The sequence below is a fragment of the Acartia tonsa genome, chromosome 7 (genome assembly GCF_053477335.1).
Source record: "Acartia tonsa isolate MP-2025a chromosome 7, ASM5347733v1, whole genome shotgun sequence".
Taxonomy (NCBI): domain Eukaryota; kingdom Metazoa; phylum Arthropoda; class Copepoda; order Calanoida; family Acartiidae; genus Acartia; species Acartia tonsa.
The window spans coordinates 22,107,961-22,125,861 of record NC_137266.1 but is presented as its reverse complement, the minus strand read 5'-3'; the positions used below and the strand labels follow the sequence as shown (position 1 = coordinate 22,125,861).

The window sequence follows — 17,901 nt, the reverse complement described above, 5'->3', positions numbered from 1 at the left end:
AATTTTATGTTTCAGGACCAATATCAAATATATCATTACTATGCTTGTAGGTTTTAGGCAGCAAAGCTGCTCTATAATTAGTATCTGTACGTACAAGTAACATAAAAGGTTAACAATGCCTAAAGGGATATAAAAAAGGGGGGAAAAGAGAAAGAGAGAGAGAGAGAGAGAGAGAGAGAGAGAGAGAGAGAGAGAGAGAGAGAGAAAGAGAGAGAGAGAGAGAAAAACAGCCCAAATGTCTGGAAGTCTCCTACCTCCCTCGTACAACACTTGTCCTCAAAGTTAAATCAACATTTTATAGTTTTTAACGTTTCAACGACAAATTATATTCTACAGAATGGGTAATTTTGTGTATCATCATTAAGGACGTGCAGCAATTTTTTGGCCATTGTCATATCCCTTCCTAGAGAGAACCGAGCAGAGAACAGTATTACACACAGAATGAAAGACAGACAGACAATCAAACACTTTTATTTACTGTGTTATTATTAAGGCTATTTGCGTATTTTTACTTTTATTCAAAAGCTTCGCTACTTCCAAAAACAAAAATTCTTATTTGTTGTATATTTTATGATTGAAAAATCAATTAATTTTTCTACATGTAGAACAAATATAAACAAAATAATATGAAGTTTTTAAATATTTTAAATATATTTTAAAAATCTTGATTAAAAAAGTATGTGTTCTAAAAGATCTTGCACACAGCGTGATAGTGGTCCTATAAATGTTTTTGGGTTTTACTCTGGAAGAAGGAAGGGAAGGACACTCCCAGAAAAAGTAGAAAAACACTACTTTTGAAAAATAAACATCATTGCATTTTTCCTTTATGGCACATTTTGTTTAGGTTAAAAATGAAAGAAGAATCAGCAATAGACAAAAATTGTTAGGTAATTTATGATATTTTCATAGCGAAGCTACTCTATAATCGAATCTGTCAGTATGTGTGTCAGTTTTATGAACTCAAGTATTGCAAATTATTGTTATTATTAAATAAAATAAAAACTTGAGGTAGCAACAAGAAGCTACCATTATATTATGGTTAAAAGAGTTAAATAACTATTTATAAAACAATGGAAATTTTTTTTTAAAGACCCTTTAAGAAATCTTTAAAACCCTATAAATGTTTAATATTTTAATTTTTATTCTAGCAATGAAAAGATTCAGCGGTTACCTAAAGCGGCCAGAAATATTAGAGACTGTTTATAGTGTCGAGGTAAGTTGAAATAGCGTACCCGCGACCGTTGCTCAACACGTAGCGCATCCGCTCGTCGTCGGGAAGGTGATAGGTTCGAATCTCGGTCCGACACCGCGTCATAACTAAAGACGTTAAAAATGGTTCCCACTGCTACTATGTCAGATGCGCGACGTAAATAGTTAGATTGGGGGGAATGCCTTGGCCCAAAACAGGCGCAACTCGCTACCATGCACAGTTGGGACTTCTCAGACAAAGGTCGTGCATCTCAGAGAGTTGGTTGTCTGATGGGTGATTGGACGCTTTACAATCATAAGTATTGTATGTGCGTGGTGAGAGGTCTAGTACCCGAAGCGACACCTAGCCCCCTAGAGTCTTTAACTCTTTTAAGTTGAAATTGCGTGAAGCGTGCGGAATTATTTACTTTCCTGTAGTAATCACATGTATCAGTAGCAAAATAAAAGTTGATTTTGCTTAGTTAATGATGTTCATATTGAAGAGGTCCTACTTACAGTTAGAAATAAAATTTCCCTGAAAAAAATACAAATATTCGCTTCGAGATTTTTATGTCTTGAAGAGCAAATAGACCATTGGGTAAAGGCTGTCTTTCGTGAGCAAAAGCTGGGAAAGAATATGATATCAGTCAAGTAAGTCGCAAATTCTAAATAGAATTTCAATGTTTCCATGAGCATGTGAGAGTGACCATCGGACTTAGAAAGGTGCTTACTGGATGTTCACTGGTGTAGGAATTTCCCAAAAAAAAAGCCTCAGTCGTGTAATAGGAGCCGTGTTCTTATAAGTCATATTAGCGTTATAGACGAATATACTAAGTTAAATAACAGAGTAGCTTTGTTACTAACAACAAGAAAGTTCAATAATGAAACATACAATATACATCTACTAAATATATAAACAAGCAGCGATATATCTTTGGAGGGTGGTGAAGAAGAACAATATCATTTCAACGGTTAGCAAGATCTTTCGACAAACACAGACAGACATCATGTTTGACATATTTTTTAAATTTTTAAGAGAAATAGTTCAAACCAGTATCCATATTCCATGTAGAGTAGAGTTAAGCTTCAGACAGACTTAGTTCTTCTTTGTATTATAGATGATTGAAATAAAAACAAGGAAGAACATTTTAGGAGGATGGCGAAGGACAAAAATCTCAAGACAATGAAAGTCAAGAACAAGAGAATGTAAGTTTTTAAATTTCAGAGAACCAGTAATTAACAAACAGATAAAAACGTTGCATATGCTTTAAGCTTTAATGATTGAATAATATTGCTATAATAATAGTATTTTTTTGACTATTTAAAAGCTAAGCTATTTTATATTTAAGGTGTAACCAATCGTAAATTTAAACTTTTAAAAATTGTCGTATCTACAATATTTTAATTGAAAGGCACAATTTAATAATCACGGTATTTCTAATTAAACTTCCTGCTAACAAAGTTATTAAAAAATTTTAGAGCCTATATTTTAGGAATCAATCATCCAATTCTAGTTTTTTGTCTTCAACGCTAAATTTATTATGGATGTTTTCATCCTTGTTTGTTTAAATTTCACAAACAATGTTGTTGAAAAGCACAATCTAAAACTCTAGTTTCCCGTTGACAATGACATTAGTCTTTAAATGTTAAATTGTATTGCGGATTTACTCAGAGATTTCAAGGGATAGGGTGATGAACGATAAGGAACGTTCAACCCCAATCATAATTAACAAAATAACCCCTTCTGTAGAACAAACCTTTTGTCTTAAAAATTGGGACATAGTAAATTTTAAGAACTGAACCAGGGTTTAATTAAAAGTCCCAATTAATGAGACGGCGTATTTCAAAAACTTTGGGTACCAGTGTGATTTACAGTGTAATGTCCCTTCCTTCCTGGAATTTCCTATTCTAAAACAGACCTGACAAAACTTCTGAAGTTGCGCAGTTTAGTATTTTAGTCAATTTAAATGTTTAATACATTTTTATGATTTATCAATATTTGGTTTTAAGTAACCTCTAGTCTATAGAAAATCTCCCTTATAATTTTCTTTGTATTTTCACGGAAATTTTTTTGGAGTTGGAGGGGTTTAGGGCCTATTTATTTTGTCACGCGTCTGACCAAGCAACATAATAAAACACCTAGTTTAAACCGAGACACGAACCCACCACCTACACGACTACTTGCGATTTTAATTAATTATATCCACCCATAACCGATAAAATACCAATTTTCTAATAATTGGATATTGCTAGATATAAAAGTTTTGCAATACTTTCACAGAACTCTTTAATCATATACCCAATAATTTATATAAAAATCTATCAAATAGAGAATATTGGAGATTGGATTAAATGTTTTTAACTATTTAAAAACTATTAGAGTCCTAAAGGACTATGTTGTAATGTTTTTTTTCAAAATTAAAATAAAGTATGGGGTTGGGGTAAGGGGGAGTTGGTGGTCGGTTGAAAATTCTATAATACAAGACGGTATCCTGATATAAAGTGAGCTTTAAAAGAACACTTTTATAATGAAATGTTACATTATTTTTTTTAAAGATTTCATTTATCTCCTGGCTAGGTTTTTATTAACTATATGAAAAAAAGATAAAAATACCAGTTTTACAATATATTTAAGTATTTATTTAGATATAAAACATTGTTCAATTTTAGGATAAACCTGACGGAAGATCAAGAAAATTCAGGAACATAATCAGTTTAAGCATTAAATTTAAATCAGTTTTCCAAAAAGTGCACTGAAACCCCTCCCCTCATACTATGAATTAAATTAAATAACGGGGGATAGTTTTTGTTTGTTTATTACTTACAGGTTAGGTTAAGTTATATATAGTACAGGGTAGCATCTCTAATGACGAACCCCAATCCGTCCTACTTTGAGAAGGACGATTCCAGTGACGTCATATACGTTTCGGGAAAGAAGAAGGGAAGGGGGGAAGAAAATCTCTTCAAAAGAGATGGGAGAAAAGGGAAGAGATTTTCTTCCCCCCTTCCTTAAACGTATATGACGTCACTGGAATCGTCTATCTCAAAGTAGGACAAATTGGGGTTCGTCATCTCTAATGCTAACCAACCTACGAGAAATATAAAAAAGATTAGCACCGAAACTTTCATAAATTGCTTAAACTGAAATGCTGCCTGATACAGTGAGCTGACCGACTATGATTACTCAACAGACAGCGAGTCATTGAGGTTCTTCTTCTCAGAAACAGACCCTTCAGGTACAACTTTTTTTTATTAATTCTGACAGAGACGTTCAAGCTTTTTTGAGTGTGGTAGAATGAGAGGCTTAACAGGTTTGAGGGGGTCAACACCATAGACGTCCAAGGGGGGGGGGGGGAGGGGTGATTACCCCCCCCCCCCCCCCCAAGTGAATTTGGGGGTGCCCTAGGCACCCCCAAAATTTTTATTTTCAAATGTTTACCCCCCCCCCCCCAAAAAATGAAAAAGCTTGGACGCCCCTGGTCAACACCTCTTTGCTTTGACCTTTGGACGTTTATGCGGATATTTCTTGTAACATTTAAGGTAGCTTACAAAAAAACGGTTGACATGCTCTATAATTCGAAATGTCCGTCTGTCTAAAACTTTTTAGGTAGCGTGATTTAAAAAAAAATAAAAGTATTTAAAAAATGGGGAATTGTCCTTTTCGTGGCAACGCCCCTTACGGGGCGATTCGTCATATTTTTAAAGTGGCTTTCTATAGGTTATTTTAGGTTAGGTTAAGTGATTGCCCCAGAGGGTTAGGTAATTAACCCCGCAGGGTTAGAGCCCCCCGCAGGGGCTAGAAAAAGGAGAAAACCTACTGTGAAAAATACGAAGAATCGCCCCTTAAGGCGCGTTGCCACGAAAGGGACTATACCCAAAAAATGTATAAAGCATTCGTGAAAGGTTTAGTGATTTTAATTATTTTATAAATCTATGTTTGATTTATTATCACTGAAAATCTGCTTCATAACACATATTGTTTGTTTGTCTAAGATAATTCGGCTCTTATGGATGTTTCTATCTATGTTTATTTATACATCTAACGTATATTTGATTTATACTGTTTATTGAAAAATATGAAATTACATAAGAGTTTCTAAAGAAAATAAAAGAATAATTCCATTTTCTTTTTCTTTTACTCACACAAAGGTTTTTTCTTCACTAAGAGAAATAAAATAGTATTTTTTCGTTGTCATTGTTGTTTTTCTAAGAACATTAACAGTTTTTTTAAATGCAATTATTTGCGTTTTTAGTGTATGATAAATAAGAAAAATAAAGTTATTTGGCATCTGGCTTTTTGAGGTAGGGCGACGCTACTATCCATGACACTTAAATGTCAGATCCAACAACTAAGTAACTTAGAAGAGCTCAATCTCCCCATTAACATATTTAGTTAAGTAGCACCCAACAACCAACTGCACAATGACGGCACAACCTTAACTGTCTGTAAATCTTAACTGTTTATGGTAAAGAGTTGCGCCGGTTTTAGGCTAAGGCATTCCCCCCTTACTATCAAAATCTAGCATCTGACGTAGCAGCAGTATGAACTTTTTTAACGTCTTTAGTTATACAGTGTGTTGAGGTGAGATTCGAACCCATCACCTTCCCGACAACTAGCTACAGTCGCAGTTTTCAGGGTGAAGAGGGGTAGGGGAAGCTTTGAGAATAGGGGTGAAGCCACTAGGATACATAAAGTAAAACCATTCCTATATATTATTGAATGAAAACTGTATCTTTTAAACCCCATGGGTGCTCGTAAGGCCAGCAGCTAATGTAGGTTGAATAATAGAAAACAATTTAGAGAGGCACAAAAACAGGAATATATTTATCAGGGCTCGACATCCGCGGAAAAAAAACTAAAAATCCGCAGATTAATTGAGGCTTTGTAAGATCAAAAATCAGCTGAATAAAAACTTTTCTTATCCTAAAATGTATGTTTAATTGCACCAAAACTGGTTCAAAAACGCTGTTAACATGCGGCTGTCGGGCATCGATATTTTACTCTAAAGTATTCCAAAGGTTTTTTTCTCTTTTCTTTGTTAAGGTTGGGGGGGGGGGGGGAGGTGACCCGTCAAAATCAATTTAAGTTTAAAACGAAAAAAAAGGGGGGGGGGGATCAAAGGTGATTTATCTTGGGAGATTTCCTCCCTCAAAATAGTTATAAACCTTCCCTGGACATAGCTTTCACTGTAAAAGAGAACCATATATGTTCAGCGGTAACCAAGATCCTTCGCTACGGACAAAAATTTAATACTTATATAATTTGATTTACAGTTAATTGAATTAGATGAAAGCTAATTGATAAAAGTAAAATATGTGCAAATAAATTGTTTGCAGGCTAATCAAATAATGCTAAAGTTTGCTATAGTTGTTAAATTCCTGCAATTAAAAGGACAGTAGCATATATTATTTTATTTGGTACAAAATTTTATACTTGTACTACAAAATTTTATACTTGTACTACAAAGAGATCTAAAGGGATAAAACAATGCCCGATAAATATATGTACATCTCTAATGATGATACACAAAATTATTTCTTCAATAGATAACAATTGGTGGTTGAAACGTTTGGACAATTAACTAATTGTACCAACCAATCAAAATTCAATAATAGTCGCCAAAGTTGTTAAACCAACGAATAAGGAAAGGTTATTATAAACTTTTGGTAACTAGTGTTAAGTCAAATGTCCCCTCCCTCCCCGTTTTCCCTATCAATATCTTGGAGTTTAATAACGCTTTTCCAAGTTCAATATAATGAAGGATGAGAACATTCATCAAAGCAAAGCTCAACAAGAAATAGAACTTTAATGTTTAAATAAAAATTGCTTAAATTTTGGCTGCTAAAGCTAAAGATATGCTTTATACTTTAGCTCCTAATCGTTCTGGTAATCAACATTACAAAAAGGAGGAATAAAAAATAACAATATGGAATTTTATTTACTAAGTATATTTGCGATTACTTTTATTTAATGAAATCTTCCAATTTTTAACATGTACAAAACGGCCTGCTTAATTGCTTCAAGATCCATGTCAGATCTGTATAGGAAATAAATGTCTATAAACGAGCTCAAGTTTTCCAAGGAATATATGATTAAAACTCATAGTGCTCCAATAATCCATAATAAACTCTCATTGCCCAGAACGATAAGACCCATTATTTTACTTTATTAAAAATAAATTCATTTTTTTCATTTCATGTTGCTATTTACCTTATATTGATGTATTTAATTTCTAATCATAAAAAAGAAAATTTAAATTTATAATATGATAAATTTAAGAAAACTATGTTTTAAAAGAATTCGATTGTGGCGACATTTTGTGTGTTCAAATATTAAACTAAAATTGTAATCATCATCATTAACCCTTTGGTGATGGTAATGTAAAGAAAAAAATATAATTTAAAAAAATCTTTTAAAAATCATTTAAATTATTAAATATTTACTTTCTTTTAGATAGTAATGCCGGGTGAGGAAAATAGATTTATTGAGAAATAGATATGCATATAGAAAACTAGCCAATAGGGAGATAATTATATCGAGCCAACTCTAGTATTTTATATTATTTTGAAAAATTGAAGCATCCTTTCCAACATGAGTTTTGATGGAAACTAACTGCAACGGATTTGAAACTATTTAATGTAATTTTCAACTTAGGCATCCGGAAATAATTACCTATTGCACAGCTTTGTAGTTTCATTATATAAAAGTAACATGATGTCTATGTGTCTGTCTGTATAACGATGAATCTCCCCATCCGCTGAACCGATATGGTTCTCCTTTACAGTGTTGCTTCTCATAGGTCCAAGGAAAGGGGTTTAGGGACAGTATCTCAATCCTCAATGTAAAATCTCCCCAATAATAAAATGACGAACCAAATATTGTTTTTTTTAAAATTATGCCTTTAAAAACTAAAATCCTAGAGGCCTCAAGGGGAGTAACTTTACAATTTTCGGGGAGGCTTAGTTTTAGTACTGAATAGTGTTGGCAGACTAATCACCTCCTGTGAGAAAAATAGTCTCTAGAACCCCCCCCCCCCCAAAAAAAATGTATTTCTTAATACAATTGTAGTTAAACGAGATATGTTTATTGTTTACCCTATATAACACCCACCCTTTAAATTTTGCCGTTATTGAAATCTTAAGAAACGTAGACACACAGCCCAATACTTTAAATTTTGAAAAAGTACACTTATGGTAATTTTTACTATGAAAATTTAATAAATATAAATGAATACATAGTGTTCTAAAAATATAGAAATTATGTACATACATAATTTTCTTTAAATGCAATGTATGAATTATTTAAATTATAATATATTCCTGTACTACTTTTATTCAAGTAGTTCAATATTAAAATTCTAGCAGAAGCACTACTAGAATCTAAGGACTTTGTTTTTGGAGGGGTGAAAAATAGAATAAAACCATCCCGCCATATGAGCTAATCGTTGCATATTACAGGTGCTCCAAAAGACACTGTTAAATTGTGGAAAAGCTTTGCTTTTATTAGAAATTGCGATCGAATGTGTAACAAATGTATGGTTATGACATTTGAATAATGCAATTTTAGAAAATAATTTATTTCATAAATATTAAAAGTACTTTTGAAGAATCCAATTACATCGTTTCTACGAATTAAAATAAATAGTCAGTTTTAGATTGAAATTTTTTTTCTAAAACTTGTTTAATTTAAAAACTAACATTTTAGTCTAACAAAATTAAAAGGAGTGTCAAATCCCCCCCCCCCCTTTAATAAAATACCCATTAAGGCCTCTACGGGCATAGCCGCTAGTGATCAATAAAATGAATTTGATCAAATCACATATAATCATGTTTAAAATTTTCCAATTTGATAATTGTGATATTTGATAATGCAATTCCAAATAAAATGTAAAAAATAATTCCATTTAAAATATTGGATCAAGAACCGATTGCAATGAAACATTTATTAAAAAGTCAGGGAAAGTTTAAAACTATTTTAGGCAAAGTACCTTAAACCTTCTAAAAGTTAATACATGTTCCAAAAATCTGATGATACCATATACGGGACTTGATCCATACTATGAAATAATAAGTTTTGCTTTTGACATTCACATTCCGAACTCCGTTAATGCATAAGCCGACAAGGATAATAATATTCAAATATTTTTTTAATGCAGAGTTTGTTTAGAGGATTTTTACCTATGAAATAATTTTAAGAATTAATTTTAAAAGGGATTTATTTAAAAAAAAGGTTGTTTAACCCTACCCCTCCCCTATATTTTTGAGGTCTAAAAGGGGTTCTTCTATTAAGGAATACTTATGTTATAACGCTATTCTTAATTGCATTATTGTTAAAGCTACGCATTAACTTTATATTTACTAAAACTTTGCATAGGGTTCTAGTTTTCTCCACTCATCTAGAATCATACGCGAGTAAAGCGTCTATGCTTCAGATGACTATAAGTATACCCAACAAACAACCATCCCTGACACGCACCTGACATAGCAGGAGTACTAATTCAAAATCAATTGTGTTCTTAAATCTAAAAACTCCAAAGTTAGTTACGGAGTAGGTGAATATGTTTAAAATGAAAAGGAAGTTAATTTCCTGATGTTATGAATGTTATTTTTCTTTGCAAATCTGACTTATTTTATATAAAAGATTTTTAGTGAATCTACTCTGTATGTAACTGTGTCTGTCCTTCTCTCTGTCTGTAACTGTGTCTGTCCTTCTCAATGTCTGTAAAGGTTTATGTCCTTTTCTCTGTCTATAACTGTGTTTGTCCTTCTCTCTGTCTGTAACTTTGTATTTCCTTCTTTCTGTCTGTAACTGTGTCTGTCCTTCTCTCTGTAAGTGTGTGTATCCTTCTCTCTGTCTGTAACTGTATCTGTCATTTTCTCTGTCTATAACTGTATCTGTACTTCTCTCTGTCTGTAGCTGTGTCTGTCCTTCTCTCTGTAACTGTGTCTATCCTTCTCTCTGTCTGTAACTGTGTCTATCCTTCTCTCTGTCTGTAACTGTGTCTGTCCTTCTCTCTGTCTGTATTTGTGTCTTTCCTTCTTTCTGTCTGTATCTGTGTCTGTCCTTCTCTCTGTAACTGTGTCTAACCTTCTCTCTGTCTGTAACTGTGTCTATCCTTCTCTCTGTCTGTAACTGTGTCTGTACTTCTCTCTGTCTGTAACTGTGTCTTTCCTTCTCTCTGTCTGTAACTGTGTCTGTCCTTCTCTCTGTAACTGTGTCTAACCTTCTCTCTGTCTGTAACTGTGTCTGTCCTTCTCTCTCTAACTGTGTCTAACCTTCTCTCTGTCTGTAACTGTGTCTTTCCTTCTCTATGTCTGTCCTTCTCTCTGTCTGTATCTGTGTCTGTCCTTCTCTCTGTCTGTAACTGTGTCTATCCTTCTCTCTGTCTGTAACGCCATATTACAATTACTTCACCTCTTACTAGATCCCTATCTCTTATTCTCTTTATCTCTAAATGCTCTTATTTAATTATTTTTATAATTCAACGTTACCATTAGACGTTGTCGTTTTTGTTTATTTCATAATCTTTACTGTTTAAAAAACAAAACATTGAAAGCTTTTGAAAATATTATAGAGTAACCTTTTTAGCCATTTACCAGACCTTACTAATCATAAACACACACACACATCTAGCTACTTTAATGAAAAAGAGTTTGTTGTTGTATTGTAATACAACCAGAAATGCCTAAACATGAAATTATAAAATTTGCATCCTTTGAAATCTCCAACAGCTATTGATTAGTTCTTGCTATAACTCTTAAATGCATCATCGGTAGCGCAACTACTCTATAATTAGGTGACTATCTAAACGACGATCTTATCAGTTCTAAAATAAAAGCTAGTCGATCCTTTTTATAAAAGCAACGTGATGTCTGTTTGTCTATGTATGTTTTGTGTCACGCGAACCGCTGAACCGATAGGTTCTTCTTTACAGTAAAGCATTAGTATTATTTTGTGGAATGGTACCTCCACCCTGCAAAAAATAACCTACTTTTGAAAGTTTTTATTTCATTTAAAAAACTAAAATTGAAGGTTTAGGGTAGATTCCTTCCCCTTTTAGTGTCCCTAGATGCCTCTAGGGGCGTGAAAAGTAAAGTACACAACAAATCAAAAATTAATTCCATCTATTCGTCTGCATGGTAGTAAAAACATGTAGGTAATGGCTAATACATTATTTTACATCTATATTTATGATTCTGTATAAGTCAGGGCTAAAGAGATAGGACAATAGGCATAAAATTATCTTCCCCTATAATAATCTTACATATAATACAGCACTGCCTTTGGTAGCTAGTAAAGTTTTAAATGAAAATTACCGACATTGTCCCCTCCCTTCCTGGTTAAAGTGGAATAGCTAATAACACAAGGGTGACAACATAAATAAAAATTATTGTGATTTAGTCCAAAATAAGCTTTGCTTAATTTTTTTTAAATTCCTGAAATAGAATTGTTATATCAGGTACGCAAAGTAAATAGTTCAGTGAGGAGGGGGAAGATTAGAATTATAATTACTCCCAAAGTTTAATTGACTAAAAAACTTTGGATACTAAAATTTTCTTGATTTATTTAATAAATTTATACGTCCTAACGTTTCAGTAATCCTCAGCATGGTTACTTTTGTTAATCAGAGACGTCCAGGCCGTAGTTTTTTTACGAAGAATATTGTATTAGACCACCCTCCCCCTAAACCTTTGAAAACCATCACCGTCCTCCCCCCCCCCCTCCAAACCTCCCCAAATAAAAAAGCTTGGACTTCCTTGCGACGAATATACGTGGAAAATAAAACTATTGAGTAGCCTCGCTTCCAAAATAGCTATCCTGCATAAAATTATAAGATTCCTATGAATTGATATTCGAGATATGATCATTTATTTCCATATTACATTTATTTATTTGTATGTTGCGCAACTAGTCTAAAATTAACATGCGTATGTCTGTCTGTACATAACCATTAAATTTTTATTAATATATGAATTACCTTAACCATAGAAAATAGCATAAAACCATCAAGTACCCAATCGGTAGCTGTGTAGTGGCACCTCACCTTTTCATTAAGACTTAAATGTTAAAGAGTAGATTTGCTCCCTATTTTGTTTATATGTTTATTATTTGTAAGGGTGTAACCCACTTTGACTTTTATAATTCAAATTTGTTGTTTTGCAAGTAACAGTATTGATCCCAGATGACCAAATTACTTGGTTTATGATCAGCGTAGCTGATCTAAAATTAGTGACCGTACGTCCGTCTGCCGTGCTTGTTAATGAAAGAACTGAAGCCCTGTCCGAAGGAACGCCATTAGAGCTGCTTAAATCTTCTGCTAAAGTCATAAATAAATAGAGATGAACAGACAAACATCATTCTACTACTGCGGGTGCATCTTCATTAGATTATTTATTATTTATTGAATTCCTAAATATATTAAGGATTTTTGCTCTTATTTGTTACTTTTACCAAAAATGTTTTACAACATCTCGATAGCTAACAATAAAAATGACCTCACAAAGTGTGTTTTTCATATTTTATCGTATATTTTATATGCAAATTTTAAATATTTATTTTTAGCATCGATATGTGTCTTTATTTGAGCATAAAAACTTAGTTGCCCATTTTAGAAAATAAGATTATGATTTTCTCGTATTTTTTTCGAATTCGGTGGATAGGAACAGGTTCTCATCCATACGAAAAAACTATGTCTAGCATCGTATTATATCCAGCTTTCTACGAATATAAAAATGTACAATCATAAGATTAAAACCAGTTTTTTAGCCGGTGCCTTCGGCACCTCGGGGCTAAACAAACAGTTTTAATCTCATAATTGTACATTCTATATCTGCGGAAAGCCGTTTATAATACGATGCGAGAAATAACTTTTATTTAGATTTACATTTTCAAATCTTAATTAAGTTTTTTTGTTTAAAAGTTACTTGGAAGATTTTATAAACAATATATTTTGTTTTTTTGCAGTAATTTCGAATTTGTGCTGTTTGCTTTTTTTGCTTAAATGAAAGCTAACCCAATATTTTCTTAGTATTTGTCAAAGTTTGCTTTTCATAGCGATAAGATAAATGGTTGCACAAAGTTCAAAATGAACACACTGCTCAATTTTATTTTATTTTTAAAGCTTTAGGGAATAAGTTAATATCCTGGAAGTATGGCTAGAAGATGTATTTCTAAATAAAAGAGGATAGGGTTGATGGGGATCGTTTTTTTTTCAGCTACAAGCTTCACTTTATTAGTGTAAATGCTAATCTGGTGTATGATCCAATCTATAATAAATCCATTTTACCTGTGACTGATTATTTTTGTTTTGTTTCAGGATGCAATACTGGTTGTAATACATCAGGTAATACCTATTTTATTGTAGCAATGATACTCTACACAATACTGGTTGTAATACATCAGGTAATACCTATTTTATTGTAGCAATGATACTCTACACAATACTGGTTGTAATACATCAGGTAATACCTATTTTATTGTAGCAATGATACTCTACACAATACTGGTTGTAATACATCAGGTAATACCTATTTTATCGTAGCAATGATACTCTACACAATACTGGTTGTAATACATCAGGTAATACCTATTTTATTGTAGCAATGATACTCTACACAAGTCCACTGAAACCTTATATTGCCTATTGTTCATAAACAAGGATGATAGTATCCATAAAAGTAAAGCGAAACAAATCCAACATCAGTGTTGTTAGCCGGAAAATTTTTTTGTTCTAAAATAAACTGTTTTAGCTACTAAAAACCTGATTATTTTGAATCAAAGGGTTTGAATCCCCCCCCCCCTCTCTTAATTTAAATTAAAATTAAAATAATGTTTTGGGTTATTTTTCGTTTTTTGTTTTTTTACTTTAGGTCAGGTTAGGTTAGGTTATATTGCAGAGTTAGGGCCCCCAGGTGCTAGGCAAAGGGGAAAAGTACCACCCAACCTTATTTTTTTAAATGAAGAAAGGGGGGTATCAATGGTCAACTGGCATTTTGTTTGAAAGCATAATTTTTGCAAGCCTTTACCGAAAGACCGCTATTTGCCTTGTGAAGATGCTTCGCTGATAAATATTTGAGAAGCTAGGTGTAATTTCATGGGTAGATGGGTTGTGTCAACATGTATGTATGTACAACATTTTACATTAAGTTTTAACACAAATATGCAAAAATAATGTGCTTACATTTTGGCACGAGATTTGCACATTTGTAAATAAAATATCAAACTTATGATATCGAGAGTTCAATGATATAAGTGGAGAAAAAAAGAAAAAAAGAATAGGCTGAATCTCTTTATAGTGCTTATACAAAAATAACGTTATATAATTCAAAAAACCAATGATAGGCCAATAAACAGACTAAATGAATAATGGCAAGCCAGTATATATTTTAAATGTCCAAAATAGTAGGCCAATATGACGTCATTTCTATAGGCAAAATTAAAAGCTTCAATTGTTATAATTGTAAATAATTTGCATTTCATGTGGTTTGCAGAAGTATATTTACAATAACAAATATTTTCAAAAAAAGGGGTATAAGGAATAGATAAATTACGTACAGAAAATCTTTCTTTCCATCTGTTTATTTACTTACTTATCTTTATATGTATAATACATCTATTATCTATCTATCTATCTATCTAGAATTATGCTCCCGCCGTAGTAGCTGTGGATCTTAACCTAACCTGTTGTATGTGGGCAAGGAAAATGTACCTATCTGTCTAGAACTATGTTTCCGCCGTAGTAGCTGTTGATCTTAACCTAACCTGTAAGATGTGGGCAAGGAAAATGTATCTATCTATCTAGAACTATGCTTCCGCCGTAGTAGCTGTGGATCTCAACCTAACCTGTAGGATGTAGGCAAGGAGAACTATATATCTAACTATAATTATGGATGTAAACTTAACCTATTGGATGTGGGCAAAGAAAATGTATCTATCTATCTATCTAGAATTATGCTCCCGCCGTAGTAGCTGTGGATCTCAACCTAACCTGTATGTGGGCAAGGAAAATGTATCTGTCTATCTGTCTAGAATTATGCTCCCGTATGTAGAGAATGTATATATCTATATATTTATTTATCTAGAATTATGCTCCCGCCGTAGTCGCTGTGGATCCCAACCTAACCTGCTGGATGTGGGCAAAGAAAATGTATCTATCTATCTATCTAGAACTATGCTCCCGCCGTAGTAGCTGTGGATCTTAACCTAACCTGTTAGATGTTGGCAAAGAAAATGTATCTATCTATCTATCTAGAACTATGCTCCCGCCGTAGTAGCTGTGGATCTCAACCTAACCTGCTGGATGTTGGCAAGGAAAATGGAGAAGATTCCAGCAAATCCAGGTATCTATCTCCCTCACTCTATCTCTGCCTCTATCTTCCTTTCCTCTTAATGTCGATTTATCTCTCTTTCTAATGAAAAAGTATCATTTATATTTATAGGCACAAATTAAAATAATTTATTTTTCTTTGATAGAATTTAGATATGTTGGCGCAAACTATCTGTGTTCTAACCTTTCAACTGTTAATATTAATAAATAATCTACCTAAGGGTTAACATTGTTTATCATCATTTGAAATGCACATCATTAAGGTCTCTGGTTATTTTAATAATGAATAGGCTTTTTTCTCAAATTCCAAATTGAATTTGAAAATAATTGTCATTTGCAAATGTAATATATATGTTTGATATTTAATTTATGTGTCAAAAAGATTCAAAATAAGCTTTTCAGAAATCTTTCAATTTATCACGTATATTATGTACAGTAGCATTAGCCTTTCATCTCCAGGGCAACTCGGCTTAAACTACAACAAGTTGAAAATTATTTGCAACTGTTTAGGTCAAGCAAAGCCTTCTGTTGCAGCTGTAAATTAATGAATTTTCAAAAGCTGTGGCTAGATTTTGGGTATTTAACCTACATTGCCTTTTTTTTTTGTAGCCGGTACAGCTCAGCAACTGTTTTATTGTTGTTGTAAATATTTGACAATCAGTTACAGTTTTAATTGCATTTGTATCTGTAAAAGGCAGAAAGCAGCTGCAGTTGCTAATTCTGAGCAAATATTAAACGACGTTGAATTCTATCCAAATGAATACATTTAATTGTTTTAAGGTCTATGGAAGATTTACGCGGGAAGGCGAAGCCTAACCCCAACCCCCTACCAGAAATCAAAGTATTGGAGCGCAGGAGAAGAATGTTCCAGCAACATACCAGTGTGTCCCTGGATTGTAAAGATTAAACATCCAGAGTGTATATTTATTTTTATTAGCGTAGATACTCTATAACATTTTTGGTATACCTATTCAATTCAATATTCATTGCAGACATAAGTGATCTCTAACTACAGGAAACTATAAAAATAGTTCTTTACTGAGCTGCGCTATTATTATTAACATTTTTATCCTTGAATTTACCATCCAAAAATAAATTGCAACTATAAAAATTTCCATCCTCCCTCAGAAAAAGTTTTTTACTTTTACTTTTAAGAAAGTGAAGGGTCGAATTCCGCCCTCTTGCATTAAGTGCCCTATTTTAAAAAATTAATGAGCGTTAAATAAAAAAAATATGCGATAAAAAAGCAATATATGATAACATTTATCATATCATACAAAAGAGTTTACCCTTACCCTTTATTATTATTATTATATCAAAAATTATTAACCCTAACGTGATTTTAAAATTATGTATATTGTATTTTATAAATAATTCTAATTTGTCTTTTAAAAAGTCATCAATATAATATTTTGCGTCTGATTTAATTCCGCTGGATTAAAACCGGTTCTGAGCCATAGGAAAGATAACGTATTCTAGACAAATGTCCATCCACGAAAAAGAAAATTTAAATCATAGAATTATTTCATTTTTACCAAAAATGATATTATTCTGTCCGTGGATAATTGTCTATAATACGATAAGTGTAAATATAAATATAATTTTGATCCTAGTAAAATGTGATATTCTCTAGGTTTATTGTAAAGTAATCTTCAAAGTCTTGAATGTTGTCGGTCAGTGATAATAGGACAAAAGTATTGCTTAATATAACCCACTTGCCATTGACAGAAATCAATTATCTATATCTTAATTTCTTTATTGGGTTGGGGCAATTAGTATAAGAAAAAAATACACAAGCCGCGCAATTTGATTTTAAAAAATGCACACATTTTTGCACACTCTTTAAATTGGTCATGATCCAAAAATCTTCCAAAAATAGGTACTTTGGAAAAACCGGCTTTGCCCCAAGAGGTAATTGAAAAAATTAAAAATAAGTACTACTTGTGCTGCCGCCAGTAGTTTAATGTGAACTAACTTCCCCAGAAACAAAAAAATATGGGGAGGAAATAGGTACCTAGGGAATTTTAAAAAATTGGGGGGGGGGATTTTTTATTTTTGGGGGGGTTGGGGGTGTCCCACCCCCCAAGAAAATAGCTTAAAACCACCACAGGACCAATAGAATCCGATCGGTTCAGTGGTAACCGAGATCTTAAGGACGGACGGACGGACAGACAGACGGACAGACATCAAGCTACTTTGTATTATAGATAGCGTTTCTTACCCCCTTCCCACAAATTAAAAAAAAATGTTGATTAGCCCCCGCCCCACCTCTTTTTGCAAAGAGAGGGGTAGGTTTCTGGTAAAATCCGTAAAGGTGTGTGTTTTATATAAGGATTAACAATAGTAGTATGTAGAACGATAATATTCACTAAATATGTGTATTTCT

General features: G+C 32.8%; 1 protein-coding gene across 1 annotated transcript in view; it reads left to right on the top strand.

The window, feature by feature from the left end:
* LOC145324201 (uncharacterized) overlaps positions 1 to 16,546 on the top strand; it is a 63,219-nt gene extending 46,673 nt beyond the window's left edge. Inside the window, exons 14-21 of the mRNA XM_080166822.1 lie at positions 845 to 887; positions 1,149 to 1,213; positions 2,341 to 2,394; positions 3,859 to 3,890; positions 4,351 to 4,424; positions 13,506 to 13,532; positions 15,441 to 15,528; positions 16,296 to 16,546. Coding sequence (XP_080022948.1) covers positions 845 to 887; positions 1,149 to 1,213; positions 2,341 to 2,394; positions 3,859 to 3,890; positions 4,351 to 4,424; positions 13,506 to 13,532; positions 15,441 to 15,528; positions 16,296 to 16,422 — 510 coding nt within the window. The 3' untranslated portion in view covers positions 16,423 to 16,546. The remainder of the gene's footprint in view (positions 1 to 844; positions 888 to 1,148; positions 1,214 to 2,340; positions 2,395 to 3,858; positions 3,891 to 4,350; positions 4,425 to 13,505; positions 13,533 to 15,440; positions 15,529 to 16,295) is intronic.
* Positions 16,547 to 17,901: the final 1,355 nt, after the last annotated feature.